This window comes from Carassius auratus, chromosome 12 (genome assembly GCF_003368295.1).
Source record: "Carassius auratus strain Wakin chromosome 12, ASM336829v1, whole genome shotgun sequence".
NCBI classification, from domain to species: domain Eukaryota; kingdom Metazoa; phylum Chordata; class Actinopteri; order Cypriniformes; family Cyprinidae; genus Carassius; species Carassius auratus.
The window spans coordinates 19660643-19688493 of record NC_039254.1 but is presented as its reverse complement, the minus strand read 5'-3'; the positions used below and the strand labels follow the sequence as shown (position 1 = coordinate 19688493).

General features: G+C 40.2%; 1 protein-coding gene across 1 annotated transcript in view; it reads right to left on the bottom strand.

The window, feature by feature from the left end:
• The window catches only part of LOC113112089 (integrin alpha-X-like), a 95106-nt gene that overhangs the window by 51745 nt on the left and 15510 nt on the right, over positions 1–27851 (bottom strand). Inside the window, exons 2-9 of the mRNA XM_026277482.1 lie at positions 13628–13736; positions 7558–7661; positions 5231–5301; positions 4709–4823; positions 4173–4300; positions 3881–4029; positions 3434–3584; positions 110–260 (exon numbers count right to left, since the gene is read on the bottom strand). Coding sequence (XP_026133267.1) covers positions 110–260; positions 3434–3584; positions 3881–4029; positions 4173–4300; positions 4709–4823; positions 5231–5301; positions 7558–7661; positions 13628–13736 — 978 coding nt within the window. The remainder of the gene's footprint in view (positions 1–109; positions 261–3433; positions 3585–3880; positions 4030–4172; positions 4301–4708; positions 4824–5230; positions 5302–7557; positions 7662–13627; positions 13737–27851) is intronic.

Sequence of the window (27851 nt, the reverse complement as noted above, 5' to 3'; positions counted from 1 at the left end):
GTAAGGGGTTCCAAAGTCACAAAAATTCACAAAACTACCCACAGTTGCATTAAAGCTTTAGGGAAAAATTTTCAGTTATTCCAAAATATATATCTACAGTATAATATACCTTCAATAGCAATGATATTTTCTTCCAATTTTTGAAGAATATTATTTAGTGCATTGAAGTCTGTCACTTTAAACACATGATCGTTGTCTGGATCAGAAGCGATTGTGTTCAACTCCTCTTTTGCATAGAAATAATCAAAAGCATTGCCAATCTAGAAACAAACAAAAAAATTGTTTCTTTAAAGCATATTTATCATGTGTGGATGTTAAACTAATTTCACAAAGATGAGGAATACAAAGTAATGGGCTTTAATAAAGTAATCCACAGAATACAGGTTAGAACGATGAGATAACATCCACAATGAAAAACAACACCAACCACTAGAAAAGGTGGTATCCCCACAATTATATTCCTTCTTAGAGAAATATGGTATATGTGAGGATTTCCAGTCAGGATTTAGACCGTATCATAGTACTGAGACTGCTCTCCTTAGAGTTACAAATGATCTGCTCTTGATCGTGGGTGTATCTCTCTATTAGTTTTATTGGATCTTAGTGCTGCGTTTGACACAATTGGCCACAACATTCTTTTGCATAGACTTGAACACTTTGCTGGCATCAGTGGAAGTGCATTAGCATGGTTTAAATCGTACTTATATGACCACCATCATTTCGTAACAATGAATGAAGATACTGTATGTCATATCGATCACAAGTGCAGTATGGAGTACCTCAAGGCTCAGTACTAGGGCCACTACACTTGGTTGTGGTTGTTCTGCATGCTTAGTAAACAAACTACAGCTAGTCCAAAATGCAGCAGCAAGAGTTCTTACTAGAACCGGGAAGTATGACCATATTATCCCGGTCCTGTCAACGCTGCACTGGCTCCCTATCAAACATTGTATAGACTTTAAAATATTGCTTATTACTTATAAAGCCCTGAATGATTTAGCACTTCAGTATTTGAATGAGCTCCTTTTACATTATAATCCTCTACGTCCGCTACGTTCTCAAAACTCAGGCAATTTGATAATACCTAGAATATCAAAATCAACTGTTGGCGGCAGATCCTTTTCCTATTTGGCGCCTAAACTCTGGAATAACCTACCTTACATTGTTCGGGAGGCAGACACACTCTTGCAGTTTAAATCTAGATTTAAGACCCATCTCTTTAACCTGGCTTACAAATAACATACTAATATGCTTTTAATATCCAAATCCGTTAAAGGATTTTTAGGCTGCATTAATTAATTAGGTAAACCGGAACTGGAAACACTTCCCATAACACCCTATGTACTTGCTACATCATTAGAAGAATGGCATCTGTGCTAATATTTGTCTGTTTCTCTCTTATTCCGAGTTCACCGTAGCCACCAGATCCAGTCTGTATCCAGATCAGATGGTGGATCAGCACCTAGAAAGGACCACTACTGCCCTGAAAGACAGCGGAGGCCAGGACAACTAAAGCCCCAGATACAGATCCCCTGTAAAGACCTTGTCTCAGAGGACAACCGGGACTAGACTACAGGAAACAGATGATTCTTCTGCACAATTCTGACTTTGCAGCAGCCTGGAATTGAACTACTTGTTTCGTCTGGTCAGAGGAGAACTGGCCCCCCAACTGAGCCTGGTTTCTCCCAAGGTTTTTTCTCTATTCTGTCACAACTTAGTCTTTGATCCAGAGACCAGCCAGGATGAGACACCAGGGCAGAGTCAAGAGAGAGAGGAGCCATGTAGCAGGTGACATAATGGAAGGCACCCTGAGGACGAGCAATGGAGATGAAGCTGCTGAAGGTGGAGACCCAGGTGGAGTCAACAGATGGAGAGCCAAGGGGACACTGGAAGTCTGGAGGGTCAAGACCTAAGTGATGGCTCATGCAACTAATGCAGAGGCAGGGACCTGGAAAACTGCAGCAGAACCAGAGTATGCGGAGGGATGGAGGGATGAGGAGAAGCCAGAGGAGTGGACAGGTCAAAGACTGATCAAAGTGGAGCTGGATGATGGGCCAAAGTGGATACAAGGAAGCAAGGAGCCAAGGTGGATTCAATGGGTCAGTGAGCTGTGTGGAAACAGCAGAAACACAGGGGATTCAGGAAGTACAGGACACACAGGAGACTTTGGAACATTTGGTATTATCTCCCCAAACCAATCAATTAAATCCTCCTCAAAAAGGTCTCCTCAAAAGTGTCCTTCTATAAGCTTCCAGATCCAATATCTACTGCATCCATCTACTGGCTCTAAAACAATCTCTTAATCTCTGTTGGACCAATCACTGTTGGTGGATGGCTGCTTTCTGGATATAGAGTCCTCAGCCAGGCTTATGGTGAATGGGCAATATTTTTTTTGCTAGCACCCACTTCATAAGTATCTTCCTTTGGACCATCCACCTGAATATTTGCTTTAGACCACTTGTTCAGGCTTGTGTGGTAAAATACACAGAGTGAACAGTCCAGGTAGTTCCTCTGACGTGCAAGATGAAGAAAGTCCAAGAATCTCTATACTCTAGGCACAGCAGGTGTACAGCAGAAAGGTCCATGTAAATAGCATGAAGGGGAAAAAAAGAAACAAATATGATGCAAATAATTCAACTGTAATCTGGTGTTCTGTCACATGTGGGTGTTATACTAATCACATAAAAATAAGGAAATGCAAAGAACAAAACTAAATGAAGAATAAATAAACAGGAACAAAATTAGATCATTAACTTGAACACAAGTTAACAGAACAATTAATTAGACCGAGGAAAACTAGGTCACCGGCCAGAACCAAAACAGAATGGCCTCATTACACTGCAGGTATTAATGCCCGATTTGTTGGTTATATAATTTTTTTTGAATGTCTGTTTACATGTTCTTTCAAATTTGACCAATGTCCGATTCATGTGTTTACACTTGCCATACCATTCAAAATATTGTACATGCTTAAAGAATAATAAGACATCATAACACCATGGAGAAATTGTCACACTTTTAATGGTGTACAGAAAACAGTTCTTCTGAAAATCTGATCTGCATGTTTACATGTTTTTTTTTCTAAATAAATGAGGCCTGAAACCAATCTCAAAATGTTCCTGTTTACATGGGACGTGAACACAGTTGATCTGTGTAACATATGAGCAAAAAAATGGAATTGGTTAAAACATTTAACAGACAGTATAGCTAATTTGCCACAATGCAGTATACACTTTGAGCAATACATTCATAGGAATATAAAATATTAATTTAATGTAAAAAATTTTCATTTTTTTTTTATTCCCATGCAATTATTTATTTTAAGCTTTATGCACATCAAAATGTTAGCAGCTCAGAAATAAACACATGAAATTCACAACAACAGATTCAGGTATAAACTGTTTAAAATATTTAAGATCTTGAAAAAACCTACCCCTATGGCAAATCGTACGATGTTCTTTGCCTCTGCCTGTGATACTACAGATGGCAATGATTTCGGGTCAGTTGACTGTCCATCAGTAATAACAAGCAAGATTTTTTTGGCTGATGGTCTTGCCCCTCCAGCTGTTATAAAAAGCTCATTCCTAGTATTTGAGATTTAGGAAAAATTACAACCCACATAAATACCAAATAACTTGTAAATAACCAACCAGAAATGCTTAACTTCATTGCATCACTCACTTTTTACAGAAAATTTAAGCCTCTAGTTTTTCATGATAATTATGTCTCCACTCTTGACTTCAGTTCAGTGTATCATTTGTATTTCTCATAATGCTTTACATTTAAACTGTTAAACTACAGATATAAATTTATATGATAACACACATTTTGCCAAATAAAATATTTTCAGATTATTATAATAACAAAAACAAAGTCTTACACAAGTTTTTGGATGGCCTTTGCAGTGTAAGTGAAACCCATAAAGTATGGTATTCCTGCCACCTTACTCTCCCATGTGCTGTCTTCAATTTTGAGTTGAGCAAAATTGTAATGAATACTACAATCACCGGAGAACTGTGCAATGGCAAACTGCAACAGATAAATTCTCATTATGTGCTCTGTAAAGCCACATTTTTTTTTTCTGACAAAATATATTTATACATAAAAAGACACCATCATGTGTTTCACTTTTTTATATGCATAAAAATGAAAATATTTAAGGCTATTCCTACCTGTGCATCCCGCTCAGCAAAATGTTTGATCACATTTGTCACAAAAGTCTTCATGATCTGAAAATTATAATTCCCTACACTCCCTGATCCATCTAATAGAAAAGCTATGTCAATCTGACCAAGACAGTCTGTAAATAAAGAGAAGAAGAAGTGTGTTCATATGTAGTTAAAACTGTAGTAAAGTTACATCAAATGAGAAGAAAGTTGTTAAGTTAATTTTGTCATGATCTCCAGCCCGAGTGCCCATAAGCTCCACTAGAGGGCACTTTTCCTGTCTTCTGGATTGTATCATGAACTGTGTTGTCTAGACTCTTTTTGGTTCCAATTCCTGCCAGCTGTGTTTAATGATCTCATCCATGTTTGCACATTTAAGCCTTTGTGTTTTTGCCAGATGTTGCAAAGTCTTGCGCAATGTTGTTTTTCTCTGTGTTTCAGGATATTTACCCTGGTTTCTGTCATTGTCTACACTCAATAAAGCTTGTATTTGTATGTCCTAGTCAAGTCTCTGAGCAGTGCACATAACAAAACATATTTACCTCTATATTTAGGGCTCGGTATTGGTGGTTTGATTTCATTGTTTGTACTTATAAAACATATGCCTCTGTAGTTGGTAGCTGCTGCACATTTCTTTGGAACGGTTGGGCCACAAATCTGAGTGAGATGGAATTGAAACATGAATTTAAAGGAATACTGAATCAGTTAGTAATTACCGACGACAATGTCAATCATTCTTATTGCTAAAATCAGCTTAGTAGATAAAATAAAATGCTCTCATTTCATATTATACCTACATACGTGTATTAATAACATATATCAAATTAATTATATTAGATGTATTATTTTATTATATACATACAAAATGAGGTTGTTTTTCTGTAATATTAAGCATGAAACAGTCTTCTCATTTCATGTATTTTAACATTTATAATTATTTTTATGAATTCAATGTAAATTTTCTGAGAATTTAATTTAAATTGATTTAGACATTTGCAAGTGTGAAATAGATATGCTATGTACTTAATATGTAACTGATCTCTATAGTGTGCTGAATAACTTACTGCCACCTTTGACGATTTTGAATCTTGAACCAAGGAAAGTCCAAGAGACATGTTGACAGCTTCTGAGGGCACTTCATTAACATACAGACAGTTCATTTTCATTAAAAAGAAAAGAAAAGTACCCATGGGGGTGAAGTGCATGCTCTCATCGCAGAATTGAGGTAGAAACTATTAAATATACTAGAAAGTCTATTATACAACATAATCTATTAAACAAACTAATGATCCTTGCTCACCTGGAGGCTTTGAACTTCTTTATAATGAAAATAATATCTCATACAAAAGCATACATTTCAATGTATGTTCTAATGTAATGCTAATCATCAGCTTATAACTAATGATTTTTTTTCTCCACTTTAACATTTCCATATATATATATATATATATATATATATATATATATATATATATATATATATATATATATATATATATATATACAGTATTGTTCAAAATAATAGCAGTACAATGTGACTAACCAGAATAATCAAGGTTTTTCGTATATTTTTTTATTGCTACGTGGCAAACAAGTTACCAGTAGGTTCAGTAGATTCTCAGAAAACAAATGAGACCCAGCATTCATGATATGCACGCTCTTAAGGCTGTGCAATTGGGCAATTAGTTGAATTAGTTGAAAGGGGTGTGTTCAAAAAAATAGCAGTGTGGCATTCAATCACTGAGGTCATCAATTTTGTGAAGAAACAGGTGTGAATCAGGTGGCCCCTATTTAAGGATGAAGCCAACACTTGTTGAACATGCATTTGAAAGCTGAGGAAAATGGGTCGTTCAAGACATTGTTCAGAAGAACAGCGTACTTTGATTAAAAAGTTGATTAGAGAGGGGAAAACCTATAAAGAGGTGCAAGAAATGATAGGCTGTTCAGCTAAAATGATCTCCAATGCCTTAAAATGGAGAGCAAAACCAGAGAGACGTGGAAGAAAACTGAAGACAACCATCAAAATGGATAGAAGAATAACCAGAATGGCAAAGGCTCAGCCAATGATCACCTCCAGGATGATCAAAGACAGTCTGGAGTTACCTGTAAGTACTGTGACAGTTAGAAGACGTCTGTGTGAAGCTAATCTATTTTCAAGAATCCCCCGCAAAGTCCGTCTGTTAAAAAAAAGGCATGTGCAGAAGAGGTTACAATTTGCCAAAGAACACATCAACTGGCCTAAAGAGAAATGGAGGAACATTTTGTGGACTGATGAGAGTAAAATTGTTCTTTTTGGGTCCAAGGGCCACAGGCAGTTTGTGAGACGACCCCCAAACTCTGAATTCAAGCCACAGTACACAGTGAAGACAGTGAAGCATGGAGGTGCAAGCATCATGATATGGGCATGTTTCTCCTACTATGGTGTTGGGCCTATTTATCGCATACCAGGGATCATGGATCAGTTTGCATATGTTAAAATACTTGAAGAGGTCATGTTGCCCTATGCTGAAGAGGACATGCCCTTGAAATGGTTGTTTCAACAAGACAATGACCCAAAACACACTAGTAAACGGGCAAAGTCTTGGTTCCAAACCAACAAAATTAATGTTATGGAGTGGCCAGCCCAATCTCCAGACCTTAATCCAATTGAGAACTTGTGGGGTGATATCAAAAATGCTGTTTCTGAAGCAAAACCAAGAAATGTGAATGAATTGTGGAATGTTGTTAAAGAATCATGTAGTGGAATAACAGCTGAGAGGTGCCACAAGTTGGTTGACTCCATGCCACACAGATGTCAAGCAGTTTTAAAAAACTGTGGTCATACAACTAAATATTAGTTTACTGATTCACAGGATTGCTAAATCCCAGAAAAAAAAATGTTTGTACAAAATAGTTTTGAGTTTGTACAGTCAAAGGTAGACACTGCTATTTTTTTGAACACACCCCTTTCAACTAATTGCCCAATTGCACAGCCTTAAGAGCGTGCATATCATGAATGCTGGGTCTCATTTGTTTTCTGAGAATCTACTGAACCTACTGGTAACTTGTTTGCCACGTAGCAATAAAAAATATACTAAAAACCTTGATTATTCTGGTTAGTCACATTGTACTAATATTATTTTGAACAATACTGTATATATATATATATATATATATATATATATATATATATATATATATATATATATATATATATATATAGCCTATTTGGTGATAAGTATAACCTTAAGAGGCTGATGATGTTCTGATGGTTAAACATTTGTCTCCTGTCATTTGTTGAAAAACAAAATAAAAGTAATCCAGTGTGTCAGGACACAGAAACTATATTCCCTATTTGTAGAAAATATCAAATAATATTTCAATTATTACAATAGTACAAAACCCCAAATACCATTAATGTTCAGTGATGAGCATCTTCCTTCTGTGACCAAACAGTTATAAATCTGTCCTCTTTGACTTTGACTGATTTGAATTAAAGGATCACTCACAATTAGGCTGTAACAAAAGAGTTAAGAATATGTGTTAGGATTTAAGAATATTTGAATAAGTGTATACCATCAAACTTAAAGACTGATGTGTGTCACAGTTTGTTTTGGGTGTTGGCATAAGTTCATGTTTTCAAGTCTTTTATTTTGAAGTTTAGAATTTTATTTTAGTCATGGATCTTGTCTAGTCATGTGATTCCCTGTTCCCTCATGGCTGCGTTTCAGTCCATTCTTTATGCCCTTCACTTGCAAACTGTACACCTGGTTACTTGGATATAAGTCACTGATTACATTGCATGAGTGTCCACTACTGGTGAAACCCTTGAAATGGGATGAACTGGAATGTCCTAGGCCCTTGATCACTTAGAATCTGCTATGCAGCATTCTATATAGGCATGCTTGGGCTGTGTTATAAATGTAAAAACTAAATAATTTATATAATGTAGAGTAGTTTGGTATGGGGACAAATTAAAGGTGATTTGCGATGACACCATAATTGTGTTGCATTGTGGTCTATGGAGCATATTAAATAGGGTCTTTCCACATAAACTACTCTCGTCCACTTCAGGGGAAGTGCTTGTAGAAGTTTGAAAGTGTGTGATTAGTAGTTGAACGTACCCCAGTTGTCTTGTTCCCATTGGTTCATTGGTTCATTGGTTGCATGCGTCTAGATTATATGTCATGTTTTCATTGGTTGGTTTATGTCATGTGACCCTTACTGTTTGGTATTTATGGCCTTCATGTGGCTATTGTCTCTTCTCTAGCTTGTTTGTGTAACTTGCTCTTTGATGAGTTGTCCATGTTTATTTTTCAATTAAATTTAAGTTTATTTGTATAGAGCTTTTTACGATACAAATCATTTCAAAGCAACTTTACGGAAAATTACGTTTCTACAATATTTAGAAGTAGCTTATAGGTGGTGACTGTCAGTTTATGTGCATATGGCAGGAATTTTCAGAAAAAAATAATACAAGACATAGTCAACCACACAAAGAACACTAGTAACCCTCTGAGATCTAAAGGGGTTTTCGGGGCCTGGAGAAGTTGTGTCATGACCTGATTTTTTTCAGTTGCTTATAAACATCTAAATGGCTAAAGTCTAATATCACTGTAATCAGCACAAACTGGGCTATAATAAAATGTGAGCAGAATGTATGTACAGTAAGTAGACATTGAAAAGGCCCTTTTTACCGCTGCGGGTACCGCCGCCGCGGCGTTTGTACAGTGCATTTGCAGCTTTTGACTGAGTGGTGCTTTAACCACAAGTTAACAAACAAGCGTATCAAAGCACATTTTCGCGAATAGACGTCAGTTTTGCCTCGCTGATTTGTTACATTTGACTGCTTCAGTCATGGAAAATGAAAGAAAAACACTGTAGTTTAAATATTTAGTGTATTTAATATTCACAGATGAAAGTTTGGTATTCATGAAGTTATGTGCATTTCTTAGTGGAGTAGGCTACATGGATTAATATGCAAAATATCAATATTTTCATTTATTATGCCTATATTTTAATTTATATTTTAAATATAAATATTTTTTTTCCTTTAATAAAACAACATGCATTTTTGTTATCCGTTACCCGTCCTTCATTTTGACATAACTTATTGGGAAAAATACATTTGTCTGTAAACTGATTAAGAAATTGTTGCATGTTTAAACGTGAAGCACTGTATAATTCCGTTCCCATTATTTAGGCCTAATTTGCCTAAAACCAGAAACAAATAAAATTAAACCTAAATCTTTGAAACACTAAAGAATGGACGGATTGATAAAACGTCCTCACGATTAATCTCAAGTTATCTCATTATAATCAACAAAATTCACACAATGTAAAAAAGAGCTTTAGTTATTGACAACTTAAGTGTTTTTAAAGGGATTCTTCTTTACTTGCTTTTAAAGTAGGACAATAGCATATGGCCTAAAAAAAAAAAATCCTATATTTTATTTTTATTTTAGAATAATGAAATCTGATTTATGATTTAAAGTGATTTTTATATCAATATTCAAATGACAAAGAAATTTTACAAAACAAGTTTTAATATAGTTCTTTATCATTCATTTAGCAGTCAAATTTATAACTGCAACAAGATTATTAAAAACAAAACAGAAATGTTATTACCTTAATGCTGGAAAGACCTTTATTTTTATTTATTTAATACTAGCCCATCATGCATCTAACCATCGCTCAACTTTAAGAGCTGTTAAGATTAAAACTGGCAGCTTAGCAGTGAGCCAGTCATGGACGGAGGACCTGTTAATATATTTTCTAGTTTATATTTGCATCTCGTTATGCTGCTGGTTTAGTTTAGTTTTTTATTTTATTTTATATATATAACATATTTGTAGGGCTGTCAAAAATAGCGCGTTAACAACCTTAATTAGTTGTTTGTTGTTAATTACGTCAAATTTTTTAACGCATTTCAGAACGTGAAAATATCGATCCTAAAGTATTGTGGCAGAGCAAATGAACACCTCCTAAAAACAAGAGTGCCCAGAGTGCAGAGGGCGCATGTTTGTGTTTCTGAGTTCATTCTTTCGAGTTTCTCTATGCATAATTTCATAGATATGTGGCTATATTTAACCACTGGTTCACCTAAAACTCTTACACTATCTGTAGTTAAATGGCATGGTTTGATATAGTGCTCAGGTAAATTTGATTAAGTAAATGTTAAACTTTTGAAATTCAGAAAAAAAAGAACCACATATTGATGAATCAATACATGAAAATTATGTATCTGTGTCCTGTTATTTATCTTTTGGTACGCATTTCAGAAAAAAAAATGGTTAGGATTCAGGTGTAATTGCAAATAGTGATTAATCATGATTAATCCACTGAAAATGCTGATTAATTTGATTAAAAATTTTAATCATTTGACAGCCCTACATATTTGTAAATTTTTTCTGAAAAGTCTGTCTAAACTTGATGACATCACGCTATAGTGTCAAATCATGTATACACAGTGTCAGAACATTTTGTCATAAACAGAACGAGCATCAGTTCACTGATGGGGATCGTGTCCAGTGTATCCATCACTGGGTTCTGTTGTCTATTGTTGGATCGCTCCACTTGTGTCCGGTGTAGACCTGGCATGCGTTTTTTATTGTTTTATTTTACAGCCCTGCTTGTTTTAATGTTTTTATTAAATATCTGTATTGACTGCATGGTCATATTATCGAATATGCGACCCATGTGAGTGATAGCACCACGTCGTAAGGCCAGCACGAGTGAGGGCCTATAGCTGACACAGAATACACTGGGTAGCATATTCCAGCTGGACGTATGCTAGCAGGCTGCCTGCCCATGGAACGACTTACAGAACGCAGGTATCCACCAAGGTGGTGATACATAAGAACTCTGAGGTACCCAGCCCGCAGTGTGGAAGTTTCAATGACAGAGCTGGCAAGGGTGCTTGCCAAGGGAAAGACATATGCTGCGGAGAGAATTACTGTGGACATACACACGTGGGATTGCCCAGAAAAGGGGAATCACAACACATGGAGGCACCTAGTCCCACACAGGGCTGACCAAAGGGCATGTACGCAAGTGTTGGACATAAACAGTGCTGGAGGAACCCAGAGTTCTGACTGAGGACCTCACCTGAGGGGAATAGTGCACCCATCCAGTCCGCAGAGTGGATCCAGTATCACAGCAAGCGGATTGACACCGAGCAGGTACTTACTGGCCCGAAGGGGCGAGTACCCGGGAAGACACGGGCTCTACACAGAGATTATAAAATCTTGCGAAGGAGTTAGGTGTCGCCCAGCCCGCAGCTCTACAGATGTCTGTCAGCGAGGCACCATGCGCCAGTGCCTAGGAGGAAGCTACACTTCCCTAGCCAAGCTAAACCTAGCCTTTCTATTCTGCTGGCCTCCATAGCAGACAAAGAGCTGGTCTGAGGTCCTAAGGCACTGAGTTCTGTCCACGTAGGTGTGGAGCGCACGTACTGGACAGAGCAGTGCCAGGGCTGGGTCTGCCTCCTCCAGGGGGAGCACTTGCAAGTTCACCACCTTTAATCTCCCTAAAAGGAGTGGTGGGAACTTTGGGCACATACCCAGGCCGGGGTCTCAAGATAACTCTGAGAGTTAGCCGGCCCGAATTCCAGGCATGCTTCGTCAACTGAAAATGCCTGCAGGTCCCCGACCCTCTACACCGAAGCCAAAGCCATCAGGAGCGCAGTTTTCATATATAAAAACTTCAGCTCTACTGAGAGCAAGGGTTTGAAGGGAGCTCTCTGCAGTGCCGATAGAACCACTGCAAGGTCCCAAGAGGGGACTTGCTGAGGGCGAGGCGGATTGAGCCTCCTTGCTCCTCTCATTAACCTAATGATCAGATTGTGCCTCCCCAGAGACTTACCTTCAACAGGGTCATGGTGAGCTGAAATGGCGGCCACCTTCCGTGACCCATCCAGAACTCACACATGTAGGTTCCACAGATCGGGACATGGGTGCCAGAGGGTGCCCTGTGTCTGAGATAGAAGGCCCTTCCTCAGAGAAATTGGCCAGGAAAGGGCCGAGAGGGCTCGTCGGGAGCACGATTGAGCCTGCCCAGAATGTGAATGGCACGAAGCAACCTCAGATGCTTGTGACTCCACAAGAGGAGATGGCGAGCGAGTTGCGACATGCGGTGGGAGCGTAGACCACATATGGAGTAACCCAAGCGGTATGACCGCCGCCGTGGACGCCATATGTCCCAGGAGCCTCTGAAATACTTTAAAAACACCTCAAATTGTCTCAGGCAATTCAGCAGTGACTGCACACGCTTATACATAAGCCACACGAACATGGCGACCGAGTCTATTTCCATACCGAGAAAAGAGATCCTCTGCACAGGGGAGAGCTTGCTCTTTTCCCAGTTGACTTGAAGACCCGGTCGGGCGAGGTGTCTGAGCACCAGACCCCTGTGTTTGCACAACCGCTCTCGAAAGTGAGCTAGGGTCAGCCAGTAGTCAAGGTAATTGAGGATACGGACACCTTGTTCCCTGAGATGAGCCAGGGATCCCTCCGCGACCTTCGTAAAGACGTGGGGAGACAGGGCCAACCCGAATGGGAGAACCTTGTACTGATATGCCTGCCCCTTGAAAGCAAACCGAAGAAACGGTCTGTGTCGAGGAAGAATGGAGACATTAAAGTACGCATCCTCCAGGTCGATCACTGCAAACCAATCCATCGGATGAATGCATTTGAAAATGCGTTTGGGCATTAGCATCTTGAACGCGAGTCTGTGCAGAGCTCGGTTCAAGGAACGCAAGTCCAGGATTTGATAGATTGAAACAGGGCCAGTGGCGGAACAAAAAGAAAACGAGAACAAAAGGATTCTTTCCCGGCCCTCCTCCCTGGGAAGGAGTGGTCCTGCTACCATCTCCTGACAAGCTGATGTCTCCAACTCCGGGTCGCCCGTCTCAGGAATGCCGCTTGGCCTGGCGTTTGGCAGGGTTAGGGGCAGAGACGGGTTGCGTAAACATTGCATCAGCCAAACCGAGCAGACGAAGAGTGGATACTTGTGGCAAAACAGTGTTCACCTGTCTATATATATTTCACTGTGGACGTTCTGTGTTTTTGGCACTGTAAATAAATTACACCTTGCACGAGAGTGCTCTGCGAGTAAGCCATCATTTGTTTACATCCACACGGACCCAAGTTACCTTTATTCCCTTCCCCAGAAGTGAGCAGTGGCGGTCGCTTCATCACAAACTGAACTGTGATGATGACATGACCGAATTCAATGATGAACTGTCATTCATGATGAACATCATCATCAAAAATAAATATATTGGTTTATACAATCCTCTTTTATCTTTAAATGGTCCAGATTGATTGAAAACTGACTTTTTTATTTTAGACTGTGCAAAGTTCGTTATTATGTTCATCAATATGAAGAGTGACGAAGGTAAGCACATTATTGGCATGATTTTTTTTTTTTTTACTGTCAATGTTGTGCTTTCCAGACATTATGAGTGGATGTGTTGCTCTCACCTTGATGCATCTTTCTGTATAACCTTATAGCCAAAGGATACATTCTTTGGTTCAGTGAATGTTTTCCAGGAAGAAGGATCAATGTTGAAGGCCGTCACTGACTGAGACACTAAAGTGTTTAGAAATTAATATAAAAAAGACAGAATTAGTAAATAGAGACTGCATTTTTTACATAATTAAAATGAATAAAATGTATATTTCCAATTCCGCTTGCTTAGTTGGACACTCAAGTCATGCTAAAATACAGGATGTAATAGGTTAACCATTGTCAAACACCTGCTCAGCAGCTGCTCATCACTGTGTAGCATTAATTGAAGTTATTACAAATTGATTACAAATTACAATTTCTTATGATCAAAATAAATAAATAAATAAATAAATAAAACACATGCTACTGTCACAGTATGGGTGCAGAAGAGAATTATGTTAACAAGGCAGATGATGATACAAAGGGCCCTATTTTAATGATCTAAATGCAAAGTGTAAAGCGCACGGTGCAGGTGCACTCAGGGCGTGTCCAAATTTTCTGGGTTTTATGAAAAAACGCTTTCCTGCCAAACACGGAATTTTCCGGGTATCCATGTTTTAGGTGGTATACGGTAAGGAAGACTGTTGCGCATGCTCTGAAAGAGTGCGTAACTTTTTGATCAAAGAAACCGACTGCGATCGTCTCTAACATGAATGGAGTATGTTAGCGAGAATGTAGGTCAAACTATCTGACGGACAAATGAAGAGGTATACGGCTGATCAAGTACTGGAGGTGTTGATGGACTCAGAGTCCGATCGCTCCTTATTTGATCATTCTGAATCTGATCAGGACGAAGTAGTCAGTGAGACAGATTCACATGTCGTCACAGAAAGTTCTAGTCACGGACGAGCAGCAGATAGTTTGTTCACCCGTCGATCTGGACGAAAGCATAGTTCACCTGTGTGTCGAAGAGTGGACAGTGACAGTTCAAACAGTGATACTTCGGACAGTGAGTGGACACATTCAAGGCCAAGATCTCAGTCGTCTTTCCCAGGTGGCAGAACGTGTAAGATAAGAAAATATATGAGCGTGTTCTATTCGTTATACACATGCACAATGTTGGATAATAAATATATACATATATATATATATATATATATATATATATATATATATATCACACATACACACACACACACACATTATAGTGTGTGTGTATGTGTGTGCATGCATTTATGTGAGACTGTTTGCATAAATATGAGAGTGTAATGGCCTATTTTTTTCTCTTTTTGTGCACATTTTCCACATTGTAATATGTATTTACAGGTTAAACTCGAAAATTTTGCATATCGTGCAAAAGTTTATTTATTTCAGTAATTCAACTTAAAAGGTGTAACTAATATATTATATTGACTCATTACATGCAAAGTTAGATATTTCAAGCCTTAATTTGTTATAATGTTTTTGATTATGGCTTACAGCTTATGTAAACTCCAAATTCTAAATTAGAATATTGTAAAAAGGTTTTCATAAGCTGTAAGCCATAATCAAAGTTATAACAAATAAATGAGTGGCATGAAAAAAACTTCCCTTCACTGAGAATCCTCGGCCTATCGGTGAAGCTGCTGCTCTTGAGTCAGAACAACCTGTAGACTTTGCCGAGTTGTTCATTTCTGATGTACTGATTCAGAACATTGTTGATCAGACCAACCTGTATGCAGATCAGTGTATTCAGGCTATGGATGACACTTCAAAATATGCCAGATGTCATGCATGGAAGCCTGTCACAGTTTCAGAAATGAAAACTTTCATGGGCCTCCTTTTTCTCACTGGTATCATTCATAAGCCTGAACTTGAAATGAACTGGTGTACAGATGACAAGTTAGCTACTCCCTACTTCAACAAGGTCATGCCTCGCAACAGGTTTTAAATCGTAGGGAGATTTCTTCACTTCAGTGATAATACAACAAGGCCAGACAATTGTACTGACAGGCCTTACAAAATCCACCCTGTCTTGGATCACCTTGTGTCCAAATTCTGCGAAATGTATCAGCCCAAGTCAAACATTTGCATTGATGAGGGCATGTTTCTGTGGCGTGGCGCCTAGCTTTTAGGGTGTACAATTCCCAGAAACCCATCAAATATGGAGTAAAATCGTACACATTGTGCGATTCTGATACAGGCTACTGTTTTAACATGAAGCCCTATTGTGGGGAAAGCGCTAACCTGGGAGACACAGTTGTCTCTCTTCTTGGTCATTCGAGATGTCAGAAATGCTGACCTAATGATTGGGGAAACAATAATGCGTCACAACGAAAATTTGATGGTCTTGGCATGGAGAGACAAACAAACAGTGAAAATGGTTACAACACTCCATCAGAACAACATGGAACGTGTTGAGGTATGGCAGAGAGGCCACCAAGAAAAAGTTGCAAAGCAAAAACCAGCATGCATTGTTGAATACAATCATGAAATGAATGGTGTTGACAAACTAGACCAAAACTTTATTTACTACCCATTTATCCGGAAGTCACACAAGTGGACAAAGAAATTTGTCATGTACCTGTTTCAGATCAGTCTGTTCAACGCTTTTGTCATTTACAAAGCGAAAAGCCCACAGGGTAATTGTAACACTCTTCTCTCATTCATCCAGAGTGTTATAAAATCATGGACCAGCCAAGAGTGTGCTAGTTGTGGGGAGAAAAGTGCTACTGAAAACACTCAAGAGCACCATACAACACTGACCCAAAAAACAGGCTGAATGTCAGTTTTGCTGTTCATGAACTTGTTCCACTCCTGCCCACTCCCAAAAAGCAACACCCAACCAGAAGATGCAGAGTTTGTGTACGTAAGGGGTTGCGGAAGGAGACCTCGTTCTACTGCAAAAGTTGTGGCGTCCCCTTACATCCTAGGAAATGTTACTCTGTGTACCACTCAAAAGCAAATTACAGTGCCTAAATGTAATATATTTTAGATTTATGTTTAATTGTAATATATTTTGGAAGATTTTATATATGATGAAAACGACATCTGAATGTATTCTGCTAGAAAATGCACTTGTTTGATAAAAATGCCTTTTTCTCAGCTTTTTATCCAGAATGTTTATCCTTTGTTTGACAAAACCTATCTATGTTCAGGTGGAAAAAAAATAAAAATGAAGATAAAATAAAATAGTTTTTTTCTGTTTAAAAGCAGAGGCTCAGATCTTTATTTTGATATGTAACATGTTCATATATTCATAGAAGAAAATATTCTGTGGGCCATTAAAATTTAGCGAAAATCGTCAAAAACCCTGGCGGTGGCTGGCAACTTTTAAAAAAAAATGCTGGCGGGGAAAGAGTTTATGAGTAATGGGCGTAATGTTCAATACACCAATTAGAGTGTCATCTCTCATTCCCTTTAAGAGCAAGATGCGCTCGTGCCAGGGTAGATAGCTATTTACTGTCACAGTTGGTAAACCGTGATCTCGGGGTGTTTACACTTTGTGGTGAATTCTGTGTGTTCCGCGTCTGCACTGATTAGTTGTGGGCGTCTCTGTTAATTGTATCAGCAACAGCTGCCACTCATTTATTTTATTTATTTATTTTATTTATTTTTTTATTTAACAGGGACATTGTATGGCACTCAGCCATACCAGAATTAGCTACAAGCTAAATTTCATCTGTAGTCCCTGGGCAGGACAAGGTAACATACGATTAACAATCACATATAAATATACCATAAAACGTCATCACGCAAGTAGCTTTTCAGACAACAAAGATTCACATTCTTAAAAACCCAATAAAACAAAACAACAGAATAAAATAAAATGCATATTAATAGACACAACAATACAATGTTAGGATACGACAGAAAATGAGTTTTTTGAATTTATGATTAATGGGTACATGATTGTATCGATCTTAGCCATAATTTTATTTTATATTTAAAACAAGTAAATGAACTGATGTCTCTAATCTCATTTGGGACTGAATTTCAGTTCTTAGAGGCTCTGATAGAGAAGGCTGATCTGCCAAACTCAGTACGTCTGTGCTGTACGTCACAATGACCTCTACTGTTTGCCCTGGTAGTTCTCCGACTGTCACGGAGACAAACCCCGTGATTCCCTCTACTGGCCAGCAGAGGGCCCCATCTCCTGAATATTGACTCTCACGCACCCACACACTCACTTAAACTGATTCACAACTACACTACCCATCTACCCCGTGCCTTGGACTCTGATCACCACTCAGGTGCAGCTCATTTGTACTGCTATATAAGCTGCACAACTACATCAGCTTAACGCGAAGTCTTGTTTTGCTCCAGCTAACATTTCCAAGCGTTATTTCCCATGTTTGATTTCCCGTTTACCAGTTCTGTTTGATTGCTGTTTCTTGAACCATTGCCGCCCGCCTCTTGACCTTGGATTGTTTATTGGACTCTGTATATTGCCTGTAACCCCGATCTATTGCCTGTGTTTGACAACGATTCTGGTTATCTCTACTGTTGTGTTTGCTGGTCTTGACCCCTGCCTGTACGACCACGAGTTGTTTAATAAAGCTTGCAAGATGGATTCCCCGTCTGGTGATGACTCATTACAGAAGACTTCGCCACAACCGAATCCAGTGGCTTATGATCATCTGTGTGCTACAATGGCAGCCCAGGCAAGTCAAATTGCTGCTAACCAGCATCAATTGAATCGTTTGACTTCGATCACAGGGGAACTGGTAAAGGCTGTTCAAAGACTCCACAGCACTGCCGTAACGTCACCACCACCGGCAGCTGCCGCCATTGCCCACGCGGCAGGAACGCCAGCGCAAGTTAATCCACGACTGGCTTACCCGGAGAATTTTGACGGGGATTCTACCAAGTGTAAGGGCTTCCTACTGCAATGCTCGCGGTTCGTCGAGCAACTTTACACTACTGATGCTGGTAAGATCGCCTTAGTTTGCTCACTATTAACAGGAAGAGCTTTGGAATGGATAACGGCTGTATGGCGCGAGGATGGAACAGCGTTCACCACTTTCACTAACTTTCTGGTGCGATTCCGTGAGGTGTTTGATCACCCGTGAGGTGTTTGACAGGTGAGCGTCTGCTTGAGTTGTCGCAGGGAGAATTAACAGCAGCGGAATATGCCATGAACTTTCGTACACTGGCTGCTCAAACGTCATGGGTGAGTGACACGCTGAAAGTATTGTTTCGCAAGGGGCTTAATCACGAACTGCAAACCGAACTCGCTTGCCGTGATGAGGGGAGAACCCTGAATGATTTCATTTCGCTAACTATCACCATTGACAACCTACAACGCTCTCGCCGTGTCAGCGCTCAACGCCTATTTACCGTTACGACAACACGATCCGCAGAAACTACAGAACCCATGCAGATCAACTCCTATTATCTGACAGCTGAGGAACGCCACCGCCGCATATCTAACCGACTCTGTCTCTACTGTGCCGCTCCGAGGCATCAACGAATTACTTGTCCGTCACGTCGCTCTTCTTGTACTTCTAAATTGGTGAGTGCATCTTTAAATTCAGTCAGTCCCCTAAACTGTGTCTCAGTCCCTCTTGTAATCAAGACTAACAATGATCGTGTGGCTACCACTGCTCTACTTGACTCACGAGCAGCTGGGAATTTTATCTCTGAAGAATTTGCCAAAAAGAATAACATTTCTCTAATTTCATGTACAAATCCTTTATCTGTAGCCACAATAGATGGACGCCCTTTGGGGTCTGGACTGATTACTCACCTCTCTCAAGAACTGCCAATGTTTACCGGTCTGCTACATCAAGAAACCATTCAATTCTACGTGCTCCCTGTATCTAACACTCCTGTTATTTTGGGCTTGCCCTGGCTCAGACTGCATGACCCTCATGTATCGTGGAGAGAGGGACAAATTCTTAGATGGAGCACCCAGTGTCAGAAATCATGCCTTCCGACCATCTCTCCCATGCCTGTGCAAGTCGTCACGTTAGACTCGGAGTCCACCAGCATTCCAAATATACCCAAGGAGTATCACGATCTCGCCACCGCCTTCAGCAAGGTACAAGCAAACACATTACCACCACACCGCAGTCACGATTGTGCCATTGATCTAATTCCAGGTTCCTCACCACCCCGGGGCCGAGTATTTCCATTATCATTACCCGAGTCAGAAGCTATGGCCAAGTACATCGAGGAGGAGTTGGAGAAGGGGTTCATACGTCCGTCCACTTCTCCTGCTTCAGCTGGCTTCTTCTTTGTACGTAAGAAGGATGGAGGTTTGCGCCCTTGCATCGATTATCGGGGACTCAACGAGATAACGGTAAAGTTTCGCTATCCACTTCCACTGGTGCCCTCTGCATTAGAACAGTTACGAACTGCACAATACTACACCAAATTGGATTTGCGCTGCGCATACAACCTCATCCGCATTAGGGAGGGGGACGAGTGAAAAACAGCTTTCTCAACCACCAATGGGCACTACAAATACCGGGTTATGCCGTTCAGACTGGTCAATAGTCCTTCGGTTTTCCAATCATTTGTCAATGACATCTTCAGAGACATGTTAAACAGGACTGTTATCGTATACATTGACGATATCTTGATCTATTCAGATACCCTGGAGGAACATATCCAACATGTGAAGGCCGTGCTGCAGTGACTCATTGAACACCAACTCTATGCCAAGGCGGAGAAGTGTGAATTCCATACCACCTCTACCACCTTCCTGGGGTACGTCATCAGTCCAGAGGGGGTCGCGATGGATGAGAGCAAAGTCAACACCGTTCTCAAATGGTCCGAACCCAAAACACTAAAGGAACTCCAACGCTTTCTGGGGTTTGCTAATTTCTACTGCCATTTAATTCAGCTCTGTGGTCAGTCCACTCACGTCTATGGTCAAAAAGGGAACCCATCGGCTACACTGCTCAGAGGCTGCTCTCCAAGCATTCCAAGAACTAAAAAGACAGTTTGTGACTGCACCCATACTCCACCATCCTGACCCATCTCTTCCGTTTCTCGTCGAAGTGGATGCCTCCAACACTGGTATCGGGGCTATTCTCTCTCAACGCCAGAGTTATACCGATAAACTCCACCCATGTGCCTTTTACTCCCACAAACTCAATGCTGCTGAACGTAACTACGACGTAGGGGACCGTGAACTCCTTGCCATGAAGGCGGCCTTTGAGGAGTGGAGACACTGGCTGGAGGGGGCCAACTTTCCTTTCACTGTACTAACAGATCATAAGAACCTTGAGTATTTGCGCTCAGCCAAGCGCCTCAATCCACGGCAGGCAAGATGATCATTGTTTTTCTCCCGATTCGACTTTTCAGTTACCTACCATCCGGGCTCCAAGAACACAAAGGCAGATGTACTATCCCGTATTCACGAAGATGAACAGATCTCATCCGAACCTGAATCCATACTCCCTTTCAAGGTAATCATTGCACCCGTACAATGGGAGATCATGACGCTTATCCAGCAACACAACTCTCAACATGCACCTCCAACAACTTGCCCTCCTGATAAGGTTTACGTACCACCCACTCTACGCGATCAAATACTCAACCACACGCACTGTCTGCCCGCATCCGGCCATCCAGGTATCACGGCTACCATTCATCTGCTTCAGAACCGGTTCTGGTGGGAATCATTACCCAAAGACACCACTACCTTCATCCAACAATGCCAAACCTGTAATGCGCACAAGACTCCACGCCAATTGCCAGCCGGATTACTCCAACCACTCCCTATCCCACAACGACCTTGGTCCCACATTGCAATAGACTTTATCACTGATCTACCTGTCTCTCAAGGTAACACTGTCATTCTTACTGTGATTGATCGATTCTCCAAAGCCTGCCGCCTTATTCCCCTGCCCAAACTGCCTACTGCTCTGCAAACTGCTGAACTACTCTGTAACTGGGTCTTCCATCTCTACGGACTACCAGAAGATATCGTCTCCGATAGGGGCCCTCAGTTCACATCTCGTCTCTGGAAAGCCTTCTTCCAAGCCCTTGATGTAAACATGAGCCTGACCTCCGGTTACCACGCTCAATCCAACGGTCAGGTCGAAAGACTCAATCAGGAACTCACCCGGTTCCTGAGATATACTGTAGTTCCAACCAAGAAGATTGGGCCCGGTACCTCCTTTGGGCTGAGTACGCACAGAACTCCCTGGTCAAGCCAGCTACTGGTATCACCCCCTTTAAATGCATCCTAGGCTATCAGCCTCCCATGTTTCCCTGGTCCGGGGAACCCACCGACGTACCCGCCGTCACGGACTGGTTGCAACGCAGTGAGGAGACTTGGAACCAAGCTCATGTACATCTTCAACGAGCCATCCGCCATCAAAAGGAACATGCTGACCACCGTCGGCGTCCTGGGGCTGTATACCAACCAGGACAATGGGTGTGGCTCTCTACCCGAGATCTCCATCTTCGACTACCCTGCAAGAAGTTGAGTCCAAGGTACGTGGGTCCATTCAAAATTACACATCAGATCACTCCTGTTTCATTCCGTCTCGCATTACCTGACACCTATCGCATTTCTCCCACTTTTCATGTATCTCTGCTCAAGCCCACTGTTGTCCCTGGAGAGGAGGGAGAGGGGAGGTCCCGTGAGCAGAGTCCCCAGCCCGTCCAGATTGAGACTGAGGAAACTTACCAGGTGCGAGAACTTCTTAACACCAGACGTCGTGGACGCATCCTGCAGTATCTGGTCGACTGGGAGGGGTACGGTCTGGAGGAACAATCCTGGGTCAATGCTGACGACATACTAGACCCCAACCTCATCACGGAGTTTCATCGGTTACATCCGGAGAGACCGGCCCCTCAACCACACGGTAGACCCCGACGTCGTCTACCATCTCGCGCCAGGAGTCGCTCGCAGGGAGGGGGCTCTGTCACAGAGACGAACCCCGTGATTCCCTCTACTGGCCAGCAGAGGGCCCCATCTCCTGAATATTGACTCTCACGCACCCACACACTCACTTAAACTGATTCACAACTACACTACCCATCTACCCCGTGCCTTGGACTCTGATCACCACTTAGGTGCAGCTCATTTGTACTGCTATATAAGCTGCACAACTACATCAGCTTAACGCGAAGTCTTGTTTTGCTCCGGCTGACATTTCCAAGCGTTATTTCCCGTGTTTCGATTTCCCGTTTACCAGTTCTGTTTGTTTGCCGTAGGGCTGTAGTACTCGAGTCCGGTCTTGGACTCGAGTCCGGACTCGAGACATTTTTCTGTCGTCTCGGACTTGTCTCAGACTCGTTGAATTTGCACTCGGACTTGTCTCGGACTTGGCCATTGGACTCGCCAAGTCTTCTAGTTGGTCTCGACCGAGTCCAGCAAAAAAATAAAATAAAAAATTTCTCCTTCAAAACAAAACCACATTTGCATGATGTCGCGACTGAAAACGTGTGGAAAACGCTAGGCGCGCCGCTCTCCTTATTTCCAAAGCACTCTGTAATCTGCGTTTGCGCTCCAGTGGCGTCTGCTGTTGCTGGGCAACCATGACCCGCTCTTCATGATGACGCAGAAGTTTCAGCAAAGAATAAATGGAATTCCAGCACTAAACATCCCTTTCAGTAGCTCTGCTAATAGATTCATTTAAAAAATGGCTATCTTTGTACAACTATGATCATCTGTTTCTCCATCTTGCCTTAGCTTTCAGTATTGTTCCGGGAAAGGATGTGCATGACCAGTGGTGCACTTACTGCGACCTGAAAAGTTTAGATGTTTCTAATTTAATTTTCTACCTGTTAGATTGTGTTTTATTTACGTCTACACCTAGATAGCCTTTTTTTGTCAATAAACGCGTATTAATGTATAGCCTTATGCAACAATTACATATGTAAATTTTATATATGACATTACATATTTACATTTTCATGTAACAGCCAGTATTTGTATCTGTAACAATCACAAATTTTTTCCTATCTGCATTCGGATACAACATCGTTCAGTTACTTGATAAGACTGTTATGACTTTTTATATATTTTTCGTAGTTATCACTGAAGTATGTCGTGTTAAACTGAAATAATTATTAATTTCTAAAATAATATTTATCATGCAAGCAGAGAGATGTCATGACAAACGTTTAGTGATCATTTGAACACGACTGAATCCATTCAATGCACACATTCTCATTACGCAGAACACTTTGAGCGAGTCTTAATGTTAATGAACTTCACTAAACAGATGTGTGTGTTCCGCGCAAACCAGCAAAAGGTAAAGATGCAAACATGTAGGACAAGTAGACAATGTATCCGTATCGAAGCTGATTATTAGCCCACTCTTGAGAGAGAACTGATTTGGTTTTTGAGAGACTGAGACGCGCAACTCTGCTGTTTGATTGGTGAGCGCGCTGTGCTTATTCCATTCATTCGTATCATGGTAGCCTAAGCTTTCAATATTTGCCTTTTAAATATATACAAATAATAAAACGTGTAGCTATGATGTATTATTATAGGTAAAATTACTCTTGCAATGCTCTGATTTCTGAGAGATAAACAGAGAGGCGACAACAATGCGGTGTTTGATTTGCTCTCTTTTCACTCATAAAGTTTACATTCATTCACTTCTGGCGCTGATGCCCTGGCTCACCTGTTATCTAGCAAACACCAGACTCTGTCAGCTTTAGCCGAGTATTCAGGCAGAATTATTCCTTGAGCGTTATTCGTTTTTAAGCCATTATCCGTGCCATTCCGAATAAGGTATTCGGCTTCAGGCACAACCCTAATTATTACATTACATATTTTATTTTTACATGCAACATAGATAAGGTCATATAGTAACAGCTCCACGCAATATTGTAATTCTAAAATTCACGTCGTACTTGCAAACACTTTGTATGCATTATGGTTAATGCATGCTGGAGTAGTCGATTTGCGTGTGTCTGTGCACTGTTTTTGACCACAGATATAATGTCAACAAAAAATAAAGTACATAAAAATTATTTGACCTTACAGTTCCAAACTCTGTTTGTTTATCCAAGTTTAGCTCCCAGGGTCGGACTGGGGGTAAAACCAGTACTCATTAGCAAGGCCCCAAAGGAAGAGAGGGCCCTTGAAAACTATGAATCTGAAATATATATTTTTTACCTGGATATTTTCATGGGTGGGGGCCATGGGGGCCCATCAGGACTGCCTATGCATAGGGCCCAGGATCTTGTTTAACGCCCCTGTTAGCTTTAACCCTAATTATACACACTTGAACCTATTCAAGCTCTTACTAGACACACTAATCTTCCAGGTGTTTTAAGGCCAGTTGGAGCTAAACTTTTCAGGACATTGGCCATCCAGGATGTAGTTTGGAGACCCCTGTCCTACAGAGTTGTTACTTTGCACATGCTTTTTGATCATTACAAATAATAATGTAAAATGATTTTCTTAGAATAGGAGATATGCTTTCTCTCGCATCACAAACATTATCAGTAGTTAAGTATGTGGTCTTGAAGAGGACCCTTTTTTCTTTCATTTGGACTCGGTCTTGGACTTGGACTCGAAACTTTTGGACTTGGACTTGACTTGGACTCGAACCTCTTTGGACTCGGTCTTGACTCGGTCTCGACTAGTCCTGGACTTGGACTTGACTTGGACTCGACAAAGCCGGACTTGACTACAGCTCTAGTTTGCCGTTTCTTGAACCATTGCCGCCCGCCTCTTGACCTTGGATTGTTTATTGGACTCTGTATATTGCCTGTGACCCCGATCTATTGCCTGTGTTTGACGATGATTCTGGTTATCTCTACTGTTGTGTTTGCTGGTCTTGACCCCTGCCTGTACAACCACGAGTTGTTTAATAAAGCTTGCAAGATGGATTCCCCGTCTGGTGATGACTCATTACACCGACTATCTGAGAGCAATAATATTAATTCCTTTAATGGGGGCGCAGCCAGATTATGAATTACTCTGTAAACTAAACAAACATTGGTAAAGCATATAAAATTGTCAAGAGTTTGTGCTTTTGGATGATATTGCAGTAGTGATAACCTGATGGCTTTTTATCTAATACTTTGAGAGTTTGTTTATATAGCATTTGTAGTGGAGCAAGTATTGTTTTTCCGGTTTGTGACCAACTTGTGATGCAGTATGTAAAATGTGAGAAAATCATTGAGTGCATATACAATTTGGCAGCATCTAGAGGTAACTGATTACAAATGTGTCTAAAATTAAATTTAACTGTATTAAAAAACCTGCTTTATATGTTTCTTAAAAAACAACTGTGAATCAATAGTAACTCCCAGATATTTAAAATGTGACACAATCTGGATTTTTTCCCCATGTACAACGACATCTGGTTGATTTTCATTTTTCCTTATATAAAAATACATACACGCAGTTTTACTGACATTTAGCGTCATGCAAGACTCAGAGAGCCAAGTGGCAATTTTGCCATTGCTGCTGTTAATTTGGTTGCCACTTCATATCTGTCTCTTCCATGTGCCAGAATGACTGTGTCATCTGCATACATTTGGGTGTCAACTTGAGGACATGCTAGTGGTAGATCGTTAACATATAGACTGAATAACAAAGGGCCTAAGACTGAGCCTTGCGGGACGCCAACAGAACAGCAACTGAAAGATGACATTTTATTCCCAACTCTGGTGAGATAGGACTCCATCCATTTCATAGCATTATCAGAAAAATTTAAGTTTGACAACTTGGAAAGAACAACATTATGATTTAATGTATCGAAAGCTTTTTTTAAATCCAGAAAAACTGCTCCTACAGCACTCCCACTGTCTAGTTTTGATTTGATTTTTTCAACAAAACAAAGTAGTCATTTCGGTCGAGTAATTTTTCCTAAAACCAAATTGCATTGGATGAAGTATTTGTCCAGAATTTAGAAAGTCGGTTAACTGCTCAGTTACCACTTTTTCTGCAATTTTTGATGCCACCGGCAAAATGCTGATAGGTCTATAGTTAGCCACATCAGTAGGTTCCCCTGCCTTGAAAATCGGAACTAACACTGCATTTTTCCAGGCAGCTGGGAAAATTGATTGCTTTATCTATAAATTGACTAGGTGTGTAATGGGGGTGCTAAGGGAGTGAATATTGTTCTTTAACAATGTTGAATCCCACTTGAATGTGTCCTTTGCCTTTGAGAGCTTTAAAGTGCTTATTGTCTTACAAATTTTATTTTCAGGAATTTCAGTTATCTAAAAAATGGTCTTATTATAATCTGGTGTTGCTATATTTTTAATTCTTGCACCAAAAGTGTAAAATAAGTATTAAATACAGAAGCTATTTCACTGGGGTCATTATTTAAAATTCCATAAATTTTTAGCTCATGTCCATTTCCCTGATTTTGCTTCTTGTCTTTCTTTGTTAATTTATTTATGTTGCTCCATATCAATTTACTATTTCCTTTTCCGTCTTTCCTTTCCTTAGTTCATTAACCACTTTATTACGAAGTTTGTACAAATTTGTCTCTCAGTAATTAATTTAGACTTCAGTGCTACTTTCAAGGCAAAGTCACGTTTTTTCATCAGGTCCCACAAATGGTCATTAAACCATGCTAGGTTGCCCTAACGCCGTCCATTTTTAAAAGTTTTTTTTTTTTCTTTAAGTCTATTTATTGTACCAATGAAGGACTCACAGGAAGCATCTATATGATCTATGAGCAAAACATCCCTCCAATCAGTTTGACTTAGTTCTTCCTTAAACGCATTCATATCATGTTTCCCTGTTCCATATGAGTTTTTGATTATCTCTCGTTGGTAAATAATCCGTTTTTTTGTTAATTTCCTTGCAATAAGAGTCATGTTATGATCTGAAAAAACCAGTGAGAAGATTATAAGATTTTATAATTCTCTCTGGTTTGTTACTGAACATAAGATCAATTTGTGTTTTTGAGACGTTTGTTATTCGTGTGGGTCCATCTATTAGTTGAGTCAGTTCAAACTTTTCTGTAAGTGCTTTTAGCTTTTTTCTAGTTGCTTTTTCAGTCCAATTTAAATTAAAATCGCCCAGAACTATACATTCTTTCTTTGTATCCAATATTTTAAGCAGGTTCTTAAAATTTTCATAAAACGTGACATCATATGACGGTGGTCTATACACACCAATCACATTAAATGACATCTGCTGAGAGAGAGTAATAGTAATGGCAATACATTCAAGTTCATTTACACATGTTAGATCAATTTGTTCGCATCTAATGTTATCTCTCACATACATAAGTAGCCCGCCGCCTCTTCCCTTGTTTCTGTCCTTTCTGAAAACCTTGTAGCCAGGCATGATGAACGAGGTTTCGGGTGACGATTTGGTTAACCATGTTTCAG